The 22,751-nt window shown below is 42.6% G+C and overlaps 1 protein-coding gene across 2 annotated transcripts in view; it reads right to left on the reverse strand.

Moving 5' to 3' along the window:
- Window positions 1-5,066: 5,066 nt before the first annotated feature.
- LOC147023818 (TATA-box-binding protein-like) overlaps window positions 5,067-22,751 on the reverse strand; it is a 77,484-nt gene continuing 59,799 nt past the window's right edge. For both annotated transcript variants that reach the window (XM_085889645.1, XM_085889646.1), the window contains 5 exons: window positions 13,684-13,771; window positions 8,245-8,336; window positions 7,739-7,906; window positions 6,943-7,037; window positions 5,067-6,034 (listed from right to left, as the gene is read on the reverse strand). In XM_085889645.1, coding sequence (XP_085745771.1) covers window positions 5,955-6,034; window positions 6,943-7,037; window positions 7,739-7,906; window positions 8,245-8,336; window positions 13,684-13,771 — 523 coding nt within the window. In that variant the 3' untranslated portion in view covers window positions 5,067-5,954. The remainder of the gene's footprint in view (window positions 6,035-6,942; window positions 7,038-7,738; window positions 7,907-8,244; window positions 8,337-13,683; window positions 13,772-22,751) is intronic.

The raw sequence follows: 22,751 nt of genomic DNA on the forward strand, positions 1-22,751 counted from the left end.
GTAGTAGTAAATATCGATGAGAAAGTCATCTAATTCAATGGGTAAGGCCTGAGCCGCCTTCTTGGCCGTATTGTGCATCATATGGCAAGGGCATCCCATGATGTAGCACTCTGGATTTTGTTTGTGGATATAAGCAGCGACTCCTTTGTGCTTGCCCACCATGACAGAGGCATTATCAGCACAAAAGGAAACACAATTTCCCCATGGAATTTTCCTGTCACTGAACTCATGATCAAGCAGTTTGAAAATGTTTTCTCCAGTGGAATCTTGTTTGCACGCAGGCAAACTTAGCAAACCTTGCTTCACAATCCCAGCACTGTTGTCATAGTACGAAATCAGGACAGGATATAGCTGGGCCTCACCACTGTCATTGCTACCGTCTGTAACTAGGCTAAATGGAGCTAGTCTAGCAATATCGGCAATAGATGAAGCAGTAACATTTGACAACTCACCAATTATTGCTGAAGTTTTTGTTCTTGCACATCCATACTTTGAAGCAAGTTTTGAATCTGGAAACATCTTTTGAAATAGAGGTCCAGCATGATCTGAGACTGATATGGGCAAGTTATGTTCCACAATAAATCCACTAAAGAGAAGTTCCGCTCGGGTAACATCCTCTTCCTCGCTTGTCCCTTGTTTGGTGAAATAATTCAGAAGTGTACCGGTACTCGTGCTCGAAGATCTCTCCTTTGCAATGTCTGTGTGCCGTTTGCTTCCAACGTGCTTCCGAATATCATCGCGACCTCCGTGCTCAACTGAAATATCAACGCTGCATACTGTACAATACGCATGATGAATTCCTCTTTCAGACTTTCGAATACACGGGTATTGGAGACTGTATTCGGTCTTGTACTTCTGAGACCATTTCTTGGTCTTTGTAAGCTTCTTTTCTGCCATTTCGTAATCAACATCGAGGGCTTGAAGCATCGGTAACTTCGAAGTCGATGTTCCACAGCTGCAGCGCGACTCGTAGAACTCTAGCGGCTGTTAAACACCGCACGGTGGTCGTGACCGCCGGGCTGGTACGGGGCCCAGCTGCATGCAGTGAGGGGGCCCAGGGGCCCAGAGGGGGCCCAGTATCGCATGCATATACACTGTGCATACATACCGCATGCACTGTATTGCACACATACCGCATGCACTAAATCTCAGTGCATGATCGCATAAGCGAGATCCAGACCCAATGTTTCGCTGCTCCTCATTTGAATTTGCAATTTTTTACGTACAATTTGGTAGCAGCGAACGTTATGGAGTTACCACATGCTATACGTAGCAGACGATGCTTTTCATTTAATTCTCATACTAGTACATTCTGATTAGTGAACAGTGCAAAAATATCAAAATTTCGGGAGGATAAGGATAGTGATCGTAAGGGCGGGAGTTTGGGTGAATTTTCGGAAGCCTCCCGATGAAATCGGGAGGGTTGGCATCTGTGCCTATGCCTGTGGCATTTCAGTACACTTCACAGCGAGAGATCATGTCTGCTTTTCTAAATGTGTCCACTTGGGCAATGAAAGCATAACTTTGAACAACAGAGGATGCCCAGTCTGGAGCTGGCTTTGGAGGACAGCTTTACTATACGACCTGCCACAAAGAGGTCATGGCTGTTGGAGAGGCTTTGAAATGAAGCTTTTCCAATGACTGAACTGGAAGCAGAGAGGTGGCCGATTTTGACAATAGGCCATTTATGCATCCAAGGAATAGAACTGAGCCCAAGACAATGCTTTGTGGTACTCCAATCTCAACTCGGAGGAACGAACATATTCCATTGATGGTGACAGGTTGACTGCACCAGTGGACAAAGTCAGAACGCCAGGGATGAAGGTGGGGTCAGAGAAACATGCAACGAGCTTGGCAAACAGTGCTGTTTGTCCATATATATATATATATATTGATGATTGCTGCCTGGAGGAGGGAGGTGCTGCCTGGCTGGGTGAGCATTTCCCGGCGGCGTTTTTGGCCATGAAAGAGTAACAAGTAAACACACAAACAATTTTTTTAAAGATTTCAACGGTTTCAATTCACTTGTCAACCCCAACATAGTTACCTCCACCACCAAAGGTGATGTTTTCACCCCTTTCTGTTTGTTTGCACGCAGGATATCTCAAAAAGTTGTGGACGGATCCGCATGAAACTTTGTGGACAGGTTCAGTGTGTGACAAGGACGAACTGTTTACATTTTGTTGAAGATCCAGATCCGGATCCGCATACAATAATTTTTTTTTTTTGTGATTCTTCACCATTGAGAGATAGGGCCAAAAACGATATATAGAATGATATTTCAAAAATGTATTGGGCCCGATAAGTTCTCGTGGATCAGGCATTGCATGGCAGAGGGGGAAAGGGAGAGAGAAGCAGCGAGAGGTGAGAGAAAAAGGAAGGCAGACGTGCAGTGGAGCATTAATTGTGATTCATACCGTCTCTTCAAAATGCTTCTGCATAGAATAACAGTAAAGATAGAAACAAAAGTCTGAAATCCATTTTGTACCGGTCATACTATAAATACCACTCAGGGACAAACACCGCCTGGACACGTACGAAAGAAAAACTCCCATCCAGACATAATCACAACCCGGACATTTTCCGGACTAAGCTGTCTGGAGACAAACACCGCCCGGACGCAGACGTGTCCGGAGACAAATACCGCCTGGATGTGTCCGGAAAGAGGGGAGAGATGACTGTGTGGGAGGGGTTCTGCTCTATATTAGGTGGGGGGGGGGAAAGCCAGGATGGGAGAGAGAGAGACAGAGACAGAGACAGAGACAGAGAGAGAAAATGTTATGCTTTATGAACACATACACAGAATTAATTAGTGCTTGGCCATTATCGGCAATTCTTCAGGAATCGGTGGATTGCAGTCATTGTGATTACCGACTGCAGTACATACTGTATGCACCCCAAAAACCTTGAGTAGCTTTCACTCCTGTTTTGGGGGTATTTCAAAAAACAAATTTAAAAAAACGCTGCATTATCGACGTTTCAGCGAGATGTGCATCAACATTAATCTTTTTAAAATGTGATATGGTTTCTCAGCTGCCAATCATCATGTGACGGGTGGAAAAAAAATTGGCTCTGTAATTTAGAAAACACGATAATACGGCAAACGGCTCAGAAATCTGGTGTTATCAAATATATTTTGCTTTGAAACTCACAAAGAGAACTAAAAACCTTTGTAAATCATGTAACTTGTACCTCTACCTTGTAGTAACTGTTGACTGTACATCCCGATCGGGACACAAACTGTACCACTATCAACTACATTGCACTCGGCAAGTGGTTTAAGCACTCAAGCAAGCACTCCAATTAAATGTTTGATAATGAACGTCTGGCCAGTCTGTGGATGCATACCATATAGGATCCCTTTAACTTCAAAGCCGGTCTTCACCCTGCCTGCAGAAGTTAAAGAAATTAAAAGAATTTGTTAAAATACTGACTTTATCCATAAAAGAGTTGCAATTTAATGCAGAACAACCCTGGAGACATCACAAAGTTCAATTGCCAGTGAAATAAACATTGCAGATAATGCGCCACATTGCCTGCTTGTCTGTGCATGCGTCACACAGTACATCGGTTCGCAGTCCGCACAAACGTTATAACTTCATTTTAAAACAGCTGTTTTTCACCAGATTCGCTTTGCTTCCTTGCCACGAAACCTCCGAAAATATAGACACAGATCTGGCATACGCTATGAAAAAGCAGTCCCTCTTGGGGCCAGGGCGCAAGGTCAATCAGTGAATGAATTAAATCATATAGCTCAATGAAGCTTTCATTTCAGCATGTTCCTAAATTTTTTATTCACTCAATATAATTCTCCAAATAATAGAAAATGATAACTTTAATGCTTTGGAAATTTCACATTTTCTTGTGTATATATGTATGAAGGAGGGAACATAGCCTTGCTTGCTTAAAGTAAATAGGTATATAGGCACCGTTATTTCTTCAAATTATCAGATTTCACTCCAGACTGACACTTATATAGTCCGGACGATATCCGATCCTCAAAACCAAAATAATATTTCAATGATATACTTTAATTAGTCTGTGAGAGTATATCGTGGAAAATTGTATCATATAATGCATGAAATTTCACCAAGCTCTTAATTTGAAAACTATAGCACTTATAAAAGCGATGTATACAGCGATTTGTAGATATGATGCTTAGGCATTCAATAAGTGAGGAAAGTGAAAAAAGAAAACTTTATCATTTAGAAATCGTTGTGGCCTGTTCTACGTCAAGGCATGGTTGAGCAGGCCAAAAAACATGGCGGCTTCAGACAACAGCGAGGTAACCCAGGATTTCAGCCGAAAGACTCCAGAGAGCGAGGTGGCTGAGGATGGCACCTGATAAAGAATTTTATTAAATAAAGCCGTTAATCATCTTCAAAAGGGTGTTTTAATTAACCCAAACCCCCAATTTTCAGTCAGCCACTTCCTTGGAGTTTTTTTTTTAGTATGCATGCAAAATTTCAGGCTGCTAGGTTTCATGGTTTTGGAGTTGTGGAGGAGACACACTGACACACACCACACACACACACACACACACACACACACACACACACACACACACACACACACACACACACACACACACACACACACACACACACACACACACACACACACACACACACACAATGACATTTATTAGTATAGGTTATCCTCCCACAGTCAGTTTATTGCCTTTTTACCCTATATCAGCTCACTCTCCCATTAGCTCAATCTTGTATACAGTACATACAGCTTGGTAGTGATGGATTGAATGACTGCTTACAAATGGTAGCAGGCTTTCCTGGTCTGCGAATTTTCACCCAAATTGTGCATAGGAGTGATGTTCGCTGACTTGCAAGTTGACGTGAGGCAGTCAAATGACTGCTTAAGAGCACTGGCAGCACCAACAGCACCAATATTTGAAAACATTGGCACTGATGCCATCTGGAGCAGTCATCAATGCAGAATCAAGGCTGGACAGAAATTTTCCTCCCATCCTCGGTAAGAAAGACACAAAGTCCAGTACACAGTGGGTAAGATGGGGACAGAAATTGACAGAAGGGGACAGGTTTGACAAATTATGATGAGGAGGCAAACACCGAGTTGCAATTTAATCCAAAACCGAGGCTACAATAATGATACAAAGAGGTGGAATTCTCTGAAACATACTTTTAATTTACCATAGCTCCAGATAAAAATTCTGGGGAGAAATTTATACAGTTTAATAAAAGGGCAATAGACATTGGTTTCTTGCAAAGGCAATGGAGCAAGTATGAAGATTATGTTACACCAAGAAATTGTTTTTAATCTCAGCAATAAAATAAGATGTTCTCAGACACCCTTTGAGAGGTGGGCGGCCAAACAAGATAAAACAAGAGGTCATAAAATTAAGTCTTTTGTCAGAAGATAATGAAACTATGCTCTATGTCTCAGAATTACTGCAGTCTGCCTCAATCTACACCAAAACCGGACAGGTGGTGACATCAGTAGCAAACAAAGAGGCACGATAAATATAGTACAAAATAGAATTAGCAGATTAAAATGCAACTTGGCAATTAGGAAAGTCCGTTAAACATTTTGGGGGAAAATAAAGTTTTAACAAAATTGAACACTGATATCTTTGTGCACATCGCAATTAAGTCCATGGTTTATAATTATCATACAACTCATGTAATTATCATCTGTCATTTGCTTAAAATAAAACCAGGATACATGTACAATATTTTAAGTAGAAATGAAATATTTACAATGAACTCTCAGCAATAACAAAACCCTTGCAAAAACATGATTACAGTCACGTCCCAGAAGCTCCTTGCCTTACAAATGTGAAATACAGACACAGGAAACGATGGATGGTGAAGCAAGCTGCTTGTGCATTTTATAACAAACAAACAACTTCATAAGGAAGTAAGCAGTCCATCTTTGCTGAATGATTCCATTTAAACATTTCTTCAAATGTCAAGTTTTCATGTTGTTTTCCGGAATCCCTTCAAAATAGGGTAGATGTTGTCGAATGCCTCGTATATTTCGGTCCGAACTTTGGCACCTTCATTCGAGAAAACATTGGAATTGTAAAAATGAGCATCTCCTCCGGATATGAAAAACAAACAATGCACGTTGACTATAGAAAAACATCCTTTTAAAATAATACATTCCCAAACTAACTCTAAGCTATCACTCTGGTACTTTGCAGGCTGGGCATGACCCGAATGTGGAGGAGGATGGATGTTAAGCCAGGTGTCATGTCCGCTGATATTAGCTGGTGGATGTTGAAGATACCAGCACGTCTTTTGCAATAGTAAGCTATCGTGTGCTGGCATCTTGACCAAATTCCAGCCAGAACCTACATCACCCTGTGACGGAGTGGCAACCTGGGCAGGATGGTTCCAAGCCATGGAAATATAGTCACTTGTCATGGACACATTTATGCACTCCATAAAGGAGTATGGAAATTGGCAACAATTGTGCAAGTGTTCTGTCTTGTATAAATTGAGGGTGTCGTTAGGTTTGTGCATATGCTACTTCCACAGTGGCTCATTTTCAGTTTTGTTGTACCCCTTCCTGTTTTATTATTGGCCATGCCTGGCATGAAATAGATTGCCGATGCAAATTAATTTCGCACAAATCACCAATGTTTCTGGTTTGGTGCTAACTTTCTTGTTCAAATTCTGCTCGTCGAAAAGTTCATACTGTGTACAACTTATGATTTGCATGCACACTTAGACTCATATAAATAAAGAATTAACTTTTGAGTTTGGGATGTAAAAAATTATTGAGATAGCATCACAAGGCCTAAAATCAACCCTCCCAACCTTGATATGCATATCTACCCCCACCACCCAACCCCCAAGTAAAGTGCTTCAAGTCGAACAGTGTGACTTCTGAGGGACTTTAAATCGTCAAGATAATCCCAAAGAGGAGGTCTAGTATGCTTGGAGATGATGACAGACTCACCTGTAAGAACAACTTTTCCTGAAACAAAGATCAGAAGAACAATCCTAGGTTTCACCATGCGGTATATTAGGCCAGGAAAAAGCTCCGGCTCATAGCTATGGGGAAGAGCACACATATAGATCAACACAAGTGACATTGAAAAATGCAAATCGATTTGCAATGCACTGCTCCACAATTCCCGACTACTTTCTACTATTGACCCAATATTTCCTCCCCTAAACGCCCTTCCTTTATCATGTGCAAAATCTCAGCTCATGGAAGAGCGAGTAGATGCTTGTGTGAAAAGCTACTTTGTTTGTCTATTTGTCCCACCTTGAAATATGGAAATGCTCCTCGGAGAGAAAAAAATTACCAAGTAAAAGTTGCTTCAAAAGAATCCAAAACTACAGGAAAATTGTATTTTTTTTTAATCCAGACAAAATTAAATATTGGACCCTGGTGGTGTATAGGCAACAGACCGCTGCTTCGATCACTCTCAAAAATTTTTTTTCTCTGCTGTTAAAATATATATAACCTCCCATTTTTGAGCCCTTTCAACCATTGCAAGAATAAAAGGCTTCCATTTTTTTTTTCCCCTCACTTTTTTGTATTTTTGGTATTTTGTATATCATGGTATTTTTTTTACCACGGGCTTCTGCCAGTATACAATAATTGCAAAATTAATCCCAAAGAGATGATCGACTACATGCACCACTGGAAGGCAAAACCAATAATTACTTATTTGGCTTTTCTGGCAAAAAGGTAAATTCACAAACAAGGTTAGTGCTCATCACAGCCATGCTAGAAGATAACCCACCTACTAAATTGCTGATGTGTAAGAACGAGACCCTCCAGGCGAATGGGGAACTTTACGTCACAGCTTCCCACCATGTTCTGGATCTTGAAATCCAAAAACTTAGCCGGAAAACCGAGCTTCTGAACGACACGTGCATACTTTCGCGCTGCCAGCCGAGACTGATCCTCACTGTTAGAAAGAGGTGCAGCAAGCATTAGTGTATGAACCTGACAAGCCATTTGGACCACAAGAGTCAATCCGAACGAAACTCTCCAATGTGTTTAGCCTCCTTTTCAAAAAGTCTCAGTCAAAGACAAGACTTGTATTGTATTGGCATCAGAGAGCTCACCCACTGCAAGGAACTGGTTGTCAAGGACAGAGAAAAGGTAAAACATGTACCAGGCTTTGCCAGTGTGGGACCCTTCCTTGGCGGCTTCAGGGTCAAGGAGGGCAGGGACTTATTGACCCTTCATAATGGAATTAACCGAGTGCACGACTTTTGGTTAAATTATTTCAACATGGTCAACCTTTTTGCTCCTGTGCAGACCATCTTCCCAGAACTGAATATCAATGCAGTTGTCCTTGGCTCTCGAATTCTCATTATAACTGCAGCAAATCGCTGCAAAAACAAGAAAATAACTCATTAAAAATGCAATGCAAGATTAGACAATCAAAATGTGCATAGCTACATCAACAGCAGTGAAAGCAACACACAGTCAAATCTGGAACAGTATTTTATTTTGTAAATCTCATTTAAAGGCAATCTCTATTTTGGAACCCTCTATTTTAATCAGGAATGTATCGTAGACAATACTGTAAAGTACATCTTTTGCATGGATCTAACTTTGGCGCTTTTCGCAGTCAAGTAATTTCGGTGAAAGTTAAGTCCAGTGAATAAATATTTCTAGTACCTGTGAAAATGTAGACAGTAATCGCAGAATATGACAACAAAAATACAGACTGACTGACAATTCTTGATGACCCTTTATTTTAAACTAGCAAAAGTACTTATCTCCAGTGATGGGGAACAGCAAGCAATTAATTTTTTTTTTAAGTAATCATACCCAAGCACAGTATAAAGTTTATTGCTGTCATCGTCATGGAACTATGGCACTGTCAAACACATCGACGCACAGGCTATTTTATTAGTAAAAATAATCAGTGTCGTAAAACAAGTACCATGAGAATTTACTAGCACAAGTCAACATCTTAGACGTGAGGGATCTCTGGGTCACTCCCCAGAGATCAATCGGCTATCTCCGTACTGAGGGTCTGTTTGAGCAGAACTGACTGTGGATCAACAACAATCAGCACAAGTTACAAAATCAGATGAATATTCAAAATGTATTTATATAAAAAAATACTATTTATATATCACTCACGGACTTTCACTGGAGGGGACAATAGGTTTGCTCTCCGCCTGTCTCTGTCCCACCTGTAGTTTTTCTGACTTTTTCCCCATGCCCTTTGACATATTTCATTGAAACTTGGTACCTGGCTATATTCTGATGTTCCAGAACAAATTCGAGTTTCAGGGCGTTTCATCAATTTTTCAGAGTTTTTTTGGACTTGGAAAATATCACATATTATATTTGGGTCAGTCAGTGTTCAGCTGCCCTGACTTCACCTCACTGCTTTACACTCATTTGCCGGACTGACTCCACCCCCAATAAAATCATGTGCTGCCATTGCATGAAGCAGCACAGATCGATCGGCCTCAGGCCTGGGTGTTAGTTCATGGCTAAATGCAATTGAAATGATCCCAGGAACCGTGCCTTTCAATAAGTATTCACACACCTCACCTTAGTTACATTTTGTTGTGTTACAGCCTGAATTCAAAATCGAATGAATTGAGATTATTTTTGTCACTGATCTAAAAAAAAATACCCCATAATGTCAAATTGGACGTTTTTATTTTATTTTGTTTTGAAATTTTTACAAATCAATGAAAAACTCGAAGGGCATTCAATGGAGCACATAATACCTCATCCACGAAAACATATCGGACCCAATACATTTTTGAAGCATCATGCGGATTCAGTACTATATCGATTTTGGCCCCGTCCCTCAATGAATGGAGTCACTTAAAAAATTAAATAATTATCGTATCCAGATCCGGATTCGGATCTTCACCAAATTCGAATCAATTTGTCGTGGTCATACACCCAACCTGTCCACCAAGTTTCATCAGAATCCATCCACAATTCTTTGCGATATTGTGCTATATAGCAGTTTCGCCCCATCTCTCAATGGTGAAGAATCATTAAAAAAAATTCTCAGATCCGGATCTTCACAAAATCTAATCATTTCGTCCTTGTCACATACCCAAGCTCTCCACAAAATTTTGTCCAAATCCGTCCACAACTTTTTGAGATATTTTGTTCACAAACAAACAAACAAACAAACAAGCATTTACAGACAGATAAGGTGAAAAAATAACCTCCACACACCTTCGGTGATGGAGGTAACTCGAAAGCATCTCAAAATGCAAAGCCTGTCCACGTGCGCTTTAGACTCAAACTAAACTTGACGAAAACTAAACTTAAAAAAAAAGATTTGTACATTTAAATAATTTGTGTTTCATTCACAATCTCACAATTAAGGTTTGTTGATGATTTGATGACAAAAGCTCAATTGGTAAAAATTTTATGGCCTGGACGTACACCGAATCTCAATGGTCAACAAGGAGTTTGATTAAAACATTTAGAGCGAGGCTACCACTTACCGATGATGGCATCCTTACAATCCCTTATTCCCCATTGGGAGTATGAGACTTGCTAGGTTTCAAATTTTTCTGATCAGCGGTTTCAGAGATATAACGTTTTGATTTTTTGCGTTTCATCCAAGATGGCTGCCATACCACAAGACCTATGACATCACCAGTATCATTAAAATATTCTCCATGGGAGGGGGGAGGGGGTCGCTCCCACCCTGAAAATTTTGTGTCAATCAGACAAGTGGTTGCTGAGAAATAAAAAAAATGTTTAAAAAATAATACAGCAAAAAATAAAAATAAAAAAGGCCAAAAAAGTGTCGAACAATGACAATAATAACTCGAAGCTCATTTGGTAGAGTGCAGACCTCCAACACGCAATTCCTGATCCAGCAGAACATATCGGGCACAATATATATTTGAAATATTATGCTATATACAGTATCGTTTTTCTCAATAGTGAGGAATCACTTTAAAATGTTAAAATTCTCGTATCCGGATCTGGATTCGGGTCTTCACTAAAATCTAATCAGTTCGTCCTCATAACGCACCCAATCTGTACACAAAGTTTTTTCCGAATCTGTCCACAACTTTTTGAGATATCCTGCACACAAACAAACAAAGAAGAAAGAAGAAACAACTTTTTGAGATATCCTGCACACAGCACGACACTTGCAAAATCCATAAAACAAATCTGACCTTAAAAATAATTGGTGGTTGAATTAAATGACCAAATTTCCAAATCCTCTTCAAATTTCAAGTCATTGGATGAAAATTGACGATTTTAGAAATTTGGCCTGTGTTGACTTTTTGACCTTTGAACTCAAAAATAATTGGGAGTTGAATTCAGTTACAGGGTATGCAAATCTTCTTTAAATTTCAAATCAATAGGTTGAAAATTGAGGATTTTAGAAATCTCACCTCAGTTGTTGACCTTTGGCCTTTGTTGACCTTTTAGCCGATGATGACCTCAAATATAATTGGTGGTTGAATTCAATGACCAAATATGCAACTCTTCAAATTTCAAGATAATCAGATGAAAATTGAGGATTTTAGAAATTCGAAAAAGTTGTTGACCTCTGGCCTATGATGACCTTTTGACCTTTTAAATAGGATTGCGTCGGGCCACCAACTCCACCATTTGGTGAAGTTTCATGAATGTCGGTTTAAAATTGTGACCTGTAGGCGATTAAAGGTGAGTGGACAGACAAACAAATGAAAACGATCACACATACTTGTCAAAAACAAATGTTGTTTCCCAATTAACAAACAAATAAAGACAGACAGACAGACTAACAAAGTCGACCGACCAATATACTTAAAAAATCTTCGATTTTGCAAGTAACACACAGATAGACTAAGGTGAAAACATAACCACCTTCACCTTCGACAGCAGAGGTAATAATAATAATAATATTGAAAATCATTTCGATAAAATTATTAATTTGTGTTCTCCATATTCTCATAATAGAGCTTTGTTGAAAATTTGATGACAAAAGCTCGTGTGTCTAAAAAGTTATGGACACGGACACACACGGACACACACGGACGGACACGGACGGACACACACAAAACCCAGTCTTCCGCTGTGTGGAGAATGGGCTAATAATAATAACTATCCGAAACCCCGTCACGGACGGATTCCGTTCCATGAGTACAATATGACAACCAGTGGCGGCTCTTGTAAGAGCCGGATGGATCCCAGTCGATGTACTCCATGGACTTCCTTAATGAGGCCTACAAAACGTCCTTGTACACGACATTTTTGGTGTACACTACTCCTTGTGAAGAAATCCCCTGATTTGTGCACGTGTCTCCTTTGACGTACAAACACCGTGTCAAAACTTCTCAGGTCACAGTACCGAGAAAAACGTGACGTGACCTCGAGGAGGAGCACAAAATTGGTCCTTCAGTATTAATATATAGATACAATGTTTCTTGTTACATTTTTTGTGTCAAATTCACATTCTGAGGGAGTCAGCTTGTGCAGAAGAGGGTTTTACATTGTAGACGCTATTTTCGAGGAGTGGAATTACACCTCTCAGCGGTGACGGTCTGTCGACGACAGACGTAATGACGTCAGTGAATGACCGATGATGTCATGACGTCCTGACGCCTCTCAGCGGTGACGTCACACGTCGCCATGTAAACGAATGTAAAATGAAAAGTGTTTTTTCTGCTTCAGAGTTGAAAGTTGACTATTGGCACGATGTGCGATGCACTCTTACAGGTACGAAGTTTCTTTCAGTCCAGGTCACAGTACCGAGAAAAACGTGACGCGACCGCTAGGAGGAGCACAAAATTGGTCTTTCAGTATTAATATATAGATTACATCATCTTGGTTGAATATAAAACAGGTTTTTGAAGAAATATGTTGCATTTGCCCTTCTAGAAGTCTCAGCGAATACAGGTCATGACAAGGCCATTTGAAGCCGAACAAAGGCAGCACATGTGCAGCACTCAACACAGCACGCTAACAATTGAAACATTTGAACAATGCATTCAATGCAAGAAAACACTTTTGGTACGCGCATTTATTTGGCAGGTAGCATCGGAAATGACCACAGACCCCTTGAGGAAAACGGCCACGGACCTTTTGATGCCGCATTGTCACGCATTGCCACATGAGATATCGCAAGTAATGAAGCCATTTTTCAGCTGGAGAACATGTGACCGGACACGTTTTCCAATGTTTCATATTCAGGATATGTTGCCATTATATCACATTTCACGACAAAAAGTAGCAAATGGGAAGGTCGGACAGCACAAGCTTTGGGTTTGATGAACACACAGGTTCCTGCACACAAATGCCTCCAAGACTTCTCCTCTCTGAAACAAAATATTTGCTTTTAAAAGCATATATAAACAACATTATCAGAATACAACTTGCACCGTGGCTCAAATGCTCATGCTTTTGTGCTACACTTAAAAGGGGATGGAATTCTGGAGGAAGTAAACTGCCCGACAACATGTCCAGTTGTCGACTACAAAATGGTAATAATGGAGGCCCACACTTTTGGCATAGCTTCATGACAAATTGAGATAATGTCTCAAGGCCAAAAACCAATCCAGGACAGATCGCCACTCCATCGCAGACAAAAAGATACGCATTGATGATTTGTATCGCTTATAGATTGGTTTTGATGTCCCAGAAATGTATTGCCACATTTCATAAACAAGTACCTGCATCTAGGGAAACGGGAAAGGCATCGTATTTAGGATGAGGCAAAAGTGTTTAAACAAAGGATTGTACCTTGGGGTTGTACTCAGCATTGCGCGCGTGCAGAGCAATCTTCTTCAAATCAAGCTTGCAGCACAGGTTAACAGTGGAAACAATGTTCCTTTTGGGCAAGTTGGGATAAAATAGACAGGAAGATTTTACACATATTTCATGATACAAGATGAATATTGAAGTTCTCAAAAAAAAATAGTCCCATTAAAATGGAGGGTGGGAGTAGCGGGGGTGTGGGGGGGGGTGATATCGCACATGTAATCGTGAGGGAGTTTCTTGACATGGATTAAACTGGATGGTTTGCCATGGCCTTCCCAGCAATAGTGAGGGCAGGAATTGATCATTTGTTCAGGGCGCCGGCGATAGTTTGCTTGCCTACTCTTCGCGAAGAACGTCGAGAGATCTTTAACGTCCACAAACTAATTCCGGCATCTGGGAGGCCAAGTTTAACATCAATCCGAGGGATGGTACACACACATTAATGAATCAGCCTGCCTGTGAAACAATGGGATGACAGTTTATAGCTGGGTTGGGATTCAAACCCAGGCTTGACGACTTAAGAGGCGAGGGTGCGTGCATCTAGGCCATCCTGACAATCGATTAATGCCACTACTACTACGACTCAGACTACTTCACCAACCCGTTATTCCCATGTTCTTGCGGCTCGGCCTGGGAACGATTTAGTTGAAGTCTTTCATGAAACGAATGGGCTGGCTGACATTCGACCCGATGTGGCAGGCATTTGCAATTTGTCCATGGTGGTGGCAATACCTCGCCCACTCATTGTGTAATACATCATGGGATATTTAACATTCACAAACAACCAGTGTTGGCAGACGGGTCCTCCAGTTAAATGTCCTTCCAAGTGACCATGCACACATTTATGCCTCACCCGACATAGGAAACATCACGGTGACAGTTTATAGTTGGGTTAAGATTCAAACGCAGGCTTGACATTTCGAATGTGAGTGCACATACCTCAAAGCTAAGCTATCCTTCCAGCTCTATTAAGTAATGAAATTAATGATGTTAAATTCCCGAGTTTATTTTTGGCAGCAGATTTCACTGGTATTTTGAGCAGTCAAAAACACCACCATTAATAAAGAAGCATGAGCAAAACAACAGAAACTAGAGGGGGAGCACTCGGTGGAGTGCAAAACCTCCGCCGCCAATACTGCTAGGTCACTCAAGTGAACCTGATATCCTATTCATTCAATTTGACATCAACAGTGCTCACAGAATTACAGTTTGCAACTTTCCCTTTTACTTTTAACTTTTACATACTCAATTCATTCGTCATAACTGGATTCCTTGAGACAGAAATTTATTTTACGTGGGTATATCCACGTGAAGTTCCAAAAATCAGCCGCAATTATAATTTTGGCATGTTTTTTGTTGGAAATCACTTAAAACATGTAGAAATGCAATAAAAAAAAAATTGTTGAAAAAAAATTTGCAAGTTTTTTTTTTCTCCAACAATTTTTTTTTTTTTGGGGGGGGGGGTTGGAAATCACTTAAAACATGTACAAATGCAAAAAAAAAAAAAATTCAAATATTTTTTCAAATTGGCCGCCATAGCGGCCATATTGGATTTTGGACCAAGTCCAAAATCTAATGGCATGATCCTTGGACCAGAGATAACCCCTCCACCAAGTTTCGTCGAAATCCGTCGAGGAGTTTTTCCGTAATACGGTTCACAAACAAACAAACAAACAGACAGAAAGGGGTGAAAACAGTAACCTCCATCCATCTTCGATGGCGGAGGTTAATTAGTTGGGGAAGGAAATGGTGACCCAGGAAGTATTGTTGCGGGGCCGGACGTCGGCCGCGAGCATGATCGCGAGATGGAGCAGTAGCGTTGGCTCGACCGATCGCCCGGAATTTAGGTCGTCACTCTGGAGCCGCCGAGTCCTGACTGGACCGAAGATCGCCAACAGGTCACTTGCGTGGAATAGGTTGAAGAGCCAAATTTCTATAAACCTAAGTATCCAAGCGGGGAATCTACTGGGGAAATTCACCCTTGACGGAACTCGTACGAAAATGAGCCGCTTAGCGTGCTCGTTCCGTGTGCGATTCCGAGCGGTATAATCACCAAGAACCGTCAGTCCAAATGTCCCCTTCGGGCCGTAACAGCTTTTACAAATCCTCAAACACGCAGCACGCTTAGCCAATGAAGGAATGGACACGAACGAGCTGATACATTTAACAAGAGGGGATATTTATTCACAATAATGGGGGACGAGGGTAGCACGCAAGAGGCATTTCACTCAAGTCGACTGGCAAGGTCTCCGAGCAGCCATCAAACTTACAGACTGGTCTCCTATCACTACTTTCTCAAACATCAACTCATCCTGGGAATTCTTTCAAAGAAACTTGCTCTCCCTCATGCACAGATTTATCCCCTCTTATGTTCAGTTGTCCTACCCATCCTCCGCCCTTGGTTTACTGAAGCTTGTGGCGAGGCAGTTGTCCTGAAACAACTTGCCTTTGCTTCATTGAAAGCAAACCCAACTGAGGGCAATCTCAGTTACGTCCACAAAGCTCGGAACAAGTGTGGATCTACCCTCAGGAGAGCCAGAAAACAACATCTTTCTAATCTCAAGTCTGAACTCTCAAACCTCTCTCCCTCCTCAAAATCCTGGTGGCGTTTAATCAAATCTGTTTCTGGTGTATGTTCCCCCTCCATCCCCTCCCTTACCTCAAATGGCCGCACTGCTGATTCCACACGTGATAAAGCTGAATGTCTAAACTCGGTGTTTGCAGCTAAATCTTGTGTCCTAAACCCATCACTTTCTCTACCCACTTTACCCAGTCGCACCCAACTGTCCCTGGACTCTGTATCCTTTCTCCTGACAAGGTGGAGAGCTTGCTTTCAAACCTCGAGTCAGATTCTGCAACCGGTCCAGACGGCATCAGCCCACGTGTCCTCAAAGCCTGCTCTTCTGCTCTTGCTCACTCTCTCTCTGTTCTATTCACCCTCTCATTTGCTCAAGGTCATCTGCCATCTGCTTGGAAATCTGCTAACATCACTGCCCTGCATAAAAAAGGTGCAAAAACAGATCCCTGCAACTACAGACCAATCAGCCTTCTCCCAATCATCAGCAAGGTTATGGAATCTATCATCGCTTCAGACATGAAATCCTTCCTCTTCTCCAATGGCTTGATTTCCAATCATCAATTTGGTTTCAGACCAGGTCACTCTACCCTGGATATGCTGCTTCTGCTCTCCCATCAATGGATGGAGGTCCTCAATGCCAGACAGGAAATCCGAGACATATCCCTGGACATATCACGTGCTTTTGACACAGTCTGGAACCCTGCACGACTCACCAAACTCTCTTCCCATGGTATTCAAGGCCATCTCCACTCATGGCTCGCAGACTTCCTCTCCTGTCGCAGTCAACGTGTGGCCCTAAATGGAATTCTTTCATCCCCTCTTCCTATGCAGGCTGGAGTTCCTCAAGGTAGCGTTCTGGGCCCTGTTCTTTTTCTGGTTTTCATCAATGATCTCTTCAACTCTCTGGAAAATCCTCTATTTCTCTTTGCTGACGACTCCACCCTCTGCCGTACCATCTGTCATCCCTCAGACCGGCAAGCAGCAGCTTCTTCGCTCACTGCAGATCTGGATAAAATCACAAACTGGTCCAACACGTGGAACATGTCTTTCAATCCAGACAAATCTCACACTCTCACTATGTCTCTTCGAAAGGACCGTTTAGAAAACCCCCCCCATCCACTTTCTCAACAATCCTCTGGAAGAAGTCTTTTCTTTCAAGCTTCTGGGTCTCACTATCTGCCATGACCTTTCCTGGGAAAGTCACATTTCCAACCTCGCCTCAAAAGCCAGTCGCCGAATGGGAATCCTCCGTCGTGCAGTCCTTCCTCGGGCCTCTTGAGCTCCTGACCACTTACAAAGCTTTTGTCCGTAGCCTGATGGAGTACTGCTCTCCACTCTGGGCTGGTGCTCCTGCCTCCCACCTTTCTCGGCTTCACGCTGTCGAAACCAGGGCATTTAAGATCATCGGCATCTCCCGCAATGAAGCTGAGTCTTTGGGCCTCTCACTCAATCACCGCAGGTTGGTCGGTGGTCTTTCTGTCTTCTACCGACTCCTCTCCAGCCTTGCCCCCCCCCCCCCGCCCCTGCTCTCTCTGCGATTTGTCCCCACCACATTTCCACAGGGCGCTCAAGGTCCGCCAACAACCCCCTTCTGGTAAAACTACCAAAATCACGAATCACTGCTCATCTTCACTCTTTCATTCCTCTTTTTTCCCGCCTTTGGAATAAACTTCCTCACTCTATTCTTTCCCATTCTTCCCTCCAGGCTTTCAAAACAGCTGTTCACCACCACCTCTCATCTTCCCCCATCCAAATCCTCGATCTTTTCTACCCCCGATAATCCACCCAAGCCCACTTCCTTCAATTCCCTGCTTTCCTTCCTGAAAGTCCCTGTAATGTCCATCATCTCTTCGCCATGTTCCCCATCCCATCCCCATCCCTCTCCCTTCCACAGTTCACCTAATGTGTCTGTTCCCCACTGTTTTGTCCCTTCCACTCCCGCCCCTCTTGTCTCATGCCCCCTTGCTGTGAGTTGTGCGTTTGCTCTCATACGAGCCTCGACGAAGGTATACAAAAAAAAAAAAAAAACAAGAGGGGATATTTATTCACAATAATGGGGGACTAGGGTAGCACGCAAGAGGCAGGGTTAAACCGAATATCAAGCAAGGCAAATAATATACAGGCAAACGCACTTAACAGTTCACTACTTATCAGACGGGCCCACGGACACACACACACACACACACACACACACACACACACACACACACACACACACACACACACACACACACACACACACACACACATACACACACACACACACACACACACACACCTACACACACAAAAGAAGTGGTGGCTAACGCCTTTATTAGGACCTTCAGCCTGGAGGATAGTCGAGCTGAAGACCAGGGTCTAACTGGGACCTGTCCGCCTCGTACGGTCTTTAGGCTGACTCGGTCGGTGAGAGACGAGCCGAACCCAGCCTCCCTGACTCCGCTCGGCGCCCGTCCTGGCCACCAAACCTCGACGCAGTTCTCTCCGGCGACGACACGCAACCCTTCTGGCTCCGGCGGTGGATGGTCCCTCTCAAGCTCAATCCTCAGGAGGAGTAGTGCAGCAGATTACTGAAATAATATTTCACTTGGTGGTACAAGCACCAAATTTGGTATACATGTGCTCCAGGACCCATTCTCTCAGAAAAGTACGTTACCCATGTTGAAAAACAAAATGGCCACCATTTGAAGTGGTTTGAATCTGTGTTTGAGCTAAATTTTGATGGAATAATGCTATTTTAACGTTCTATGCATCGAATATATATGTTTTTGAGTTAGAAAAATCCATTTCTGCACTTACAAAATCGTAATTATCGAAAACTAAGATGATATGGCCGGAATTAAATGACGACAGGCTCTTTTAGCGCTACATTTTGCAAAAAGAAAAAATGAAGAATAATATAGGACATACAGCAGGAAATTATCTTTTGATTCACGTGCTGGATTAGTCAATCATTTAGTCCTCACATTTGCATGCACACAACTGTGTACACTTGAGACTGAAGCGATAGCATTTACATCGCCCTCGGCATTCCGTCTTGCAGCCACATTTTGTTAACTGCTGACAACTCTGGGCAATGGGTGGAAGGGTCGTCCAAAAGACTTGCCAGACCTCAACATCTTTCTGCCACCCCCCAGTTAGCAGGGCTTTCAGTTTGCATTTTGCACACTGTTGCCTGGCCCCATATGCAGCCTGCTCGGTAGGCAGACCGTTTGACATGCTGTATGAGAGCTGCGCTTGTCGGTGGAATGGCATCATAAGACCTTTGCTTCCGAGCGAACAAGTCCAGTCTTGCCTCATCAACTTTGTCCATAGTGCTGTTCTTGTCATACATGGTGATGACAAACTTCTCAAGGACGTTGTAATCTGCATTTTCCACGACTGGTGGGTACTGACTTAATTTCTTGAAGACGGGAGTCACTTGAGGGTAAACCTCCCATGCCTGCCATGCAGTTTTTTTGCCTTTTCCACGAAAAGCTGACAGAATATCACAGCCAGTGAAGGCATGAAAGACAGCATGCCACTGGATTGGTCTGGGCCAAGATTCGCCACCATGTCATGAACCTCGTGGTTGCAAGGACTTAAGCCATCAAGACTGATGGATCTTTTGGAAAGAGCCTGATCTCCTTTGGTCACAACGACATTGTCAGGACACATGGTCACTATCTTATCAGCAAGGAACCCAAAGAGCTCTGTCTTATTGTTGTTGTCTCTCAGGAAACTTTTCCAGTTCGGTGGCAGCTTGGTTTTCTCCATCACTCGGCGTCGATCCCCTTTGCCTCTCTTTGATCTTGTTTCAGCCTTCAGGCTGGAAGTCCAATAAACATCAAAAATTATGTCTGACCTCACGAAATTCAATGAGTACATCTGAATCTTTGGAACCACATCTAGGACAGCATATTCCTCAAAGGTCTTTGATGTCTTTGGCGGCAATGAATACACAAGAGAGGACCCATCAAGGATAACAGCATCACATCCTGGTGTAGTGTCAGGAGGAGTAACTGTAGCTTCCAGAATTTTTGCAAGTTGCGACTTCTGACCAGTGTGGAGTTTCCCACTGTCATTCAGCGCCGCAGGGAAAGACTGGTTTTCATGTTGGAAAAACTCAAGCAAGTCACACTCTCGTGCTTGGCAGGATATAAAGAGTTGCGAGAACAGACTGCAATCATCTTTGAGTACCTGCTGCTTCATGTCGCCAGAAGTTGCAGCTGCCTCTTGGCGAAAGAAGTCTGCTTTGTTCTTTTTGATGGGCTTATAGAAGGAAGCTCCGTCACCCAGACCATTGAAAAATTCTCGGAAGGCAACTTTACCTTTCTCAAGGTGAGTCCTTACAAGTTCAGCAGTACTGGGATGCACGATGGTTTTTGAGTCCAATGTGAGCAAGTCTTTTGATTCTTCCTAAAAAGGATTGCCCAGATCCTTCATTTCACCAAACAATTTCTGGACCTTGTCAGAGAAGGATTTCTGAGATAGGCTGATTTGCTCATGGTGCGTGATATCTTCATTTGCCACTTTGGCCAGTGACGCCAACTCATACTGTGATATTAGCATGCTAACTTCTGGTCCAGACACCATCCACCTACTCAGTGCAGCTGAATCCTCAGTAAGCCCAATGGCACCACCATCACCTTTCACTACTGTATTGGCCTGTTCATGTGCTTGGTCAATGGCCAAGCCAGAAAACTCCCTGTTAGTCTTGTGTACCACAAAATTTCCCAGTTGAAATTCATTAAAGACCTCAGGGTGAGTGTGTTCCAACGTGACCATGTCTCTAAGATGGATGGGAAGCCATCTGGCATAGTTCACATTGTTGTTTGCAAAGAACAAGGGGATTAGAGCAGCCAGTGCTTCGCAATACAAACCGAAGTTGGCCTCCCTGAAAGACCTGACCAACGAGAACATAACCAATTCCATTGACAACACAAGATCCCAGAATTGAAATTGAGGACTCTTTTTTTCTGCGTTTCTCACACCAGTCATCAAAATCCAGAGCTTCTTCATTCTCTTCTACACAATGATGCTCATATGCTTCCTTTAGGAGCATGTAGAGGCAACACGCTGTAACTTGGTGCATATGGCGTGTTCTTGTGACACTTGAGGCAGAAAGAAAGGACTCTGCCACTCCAGAAGAAGCCACCCCAGACTTCACAAGAGCACCTGTCCACCCACTGCTTTTAAGTAGGGTTCCAAGAGACCTTAAAGCAGCAATCTCTATGTGGAGACCCCCAAACATGACAACAAATTTATCCTCACCATACAGGTCAGGCCAGTGCCACTGGACTTGTTTGATAAGTGCAAAAATAGGCTGGTCTGCGGTTATCACAGGGACCTGTCCTGGGTTGAGGTGTGCAATAGTATCCCTGACTTTGTTCATGGAGTGCCTTACAGTGGCAATTGAGTGAGCTTCATCATGAAGAAGGGGCAGAAGTGCTGTAATACTCTCTTCAAATGCAAGACCTCTCTTTTTCTCTGCATGATGGGCTGACCAAGTGATGTTAACATTGTCATGTACTTCTTGTGTGAGGCTAATCTTCTACAACCACTCATATTCATTGGTTAGGGGGAGACTTGGCAGAGATTCATATGTAACTTTGCCTTTGGGAGGAGAATTGTTCTTTGTTGTGAAGAACGCAGGATAGACATTTGTATACGAGTCGGGGATTTCTGGGACTTTCTTTACTCTGGTATTCTTAATTAGAATTGGTTCCCGTACTTCTCCTTGATTTCCTGATGTTGTATGTTGAAAGATGGATATGCTGGTTCCATGGAAAGATGTGGTCGCCGTTGTGGAAGAGGGATTATGGTCGATGTTATCCATCGCAGATGTGCTGAAAAGACCTTTCCTCAGTTTGGGAGGACAAACCACATCTTCCTCTATATATCTGGCTGCAGCTGCATCTCCCAGCTGAGCTGATATGTCGAGTACTCGATCATATGGAATACTGAGACCATGGTCATGGAGTATTTCTACTAGGTGTCTCTTTCTTGTCTTAGCATGAACAGACATCCCTATGTAGACTGGAAATGGGGTTTCTCTGTCTCTGGAATGCCTTTGTGTGGCAGCACCTTCTTTGTATTTGGCAAAGCAGTTGTATTGAAGGAGCTGAGCCATAGCCAGGTCAGTTGTAGTTGCTCCAAACCTCAGTTGAGACTTTATGTCTGCTCCATGCTCAATCATGCAGACAAATTGGAGCAAAGCCAGAGGTAATGAATCATATACTGAAGTCTCATGAAGATTGCCCTCATATTTACATTTGTGATCAAGCATGTGCCTACACAATATCTTGGCAGCTTTGGTGAGAATGATGGCATCAGAGTAGGTTGATACTTCTGACATGACAGGACCTACATCCTTCTTGAATGTCAGATAAACATCATGTCCATCCTTGTAGGTTTCCAACACAGGTATCTCTGCCAGAAGCTTTTCTTTCAGTCTAGTAGAGTTCACATCAAGTATATCTGTTGCAAATTG

The sequence above is a fragment of the Eptatretus burgeri genome, chromosome 7 (genome assembly GCF_056783735.1).
Source record: "Eptatretus burgeri isolate ZD-2024b chromosome 7, Ebu_testis_v1, whole genome shotgun sequence".
NCBI classification, from domain to species: Eukaryota; Metazoa; Chordata; class Myxini; order Myxiniformes; family Myxinidae; genus Eptatretus; species Eptatretus burgeri.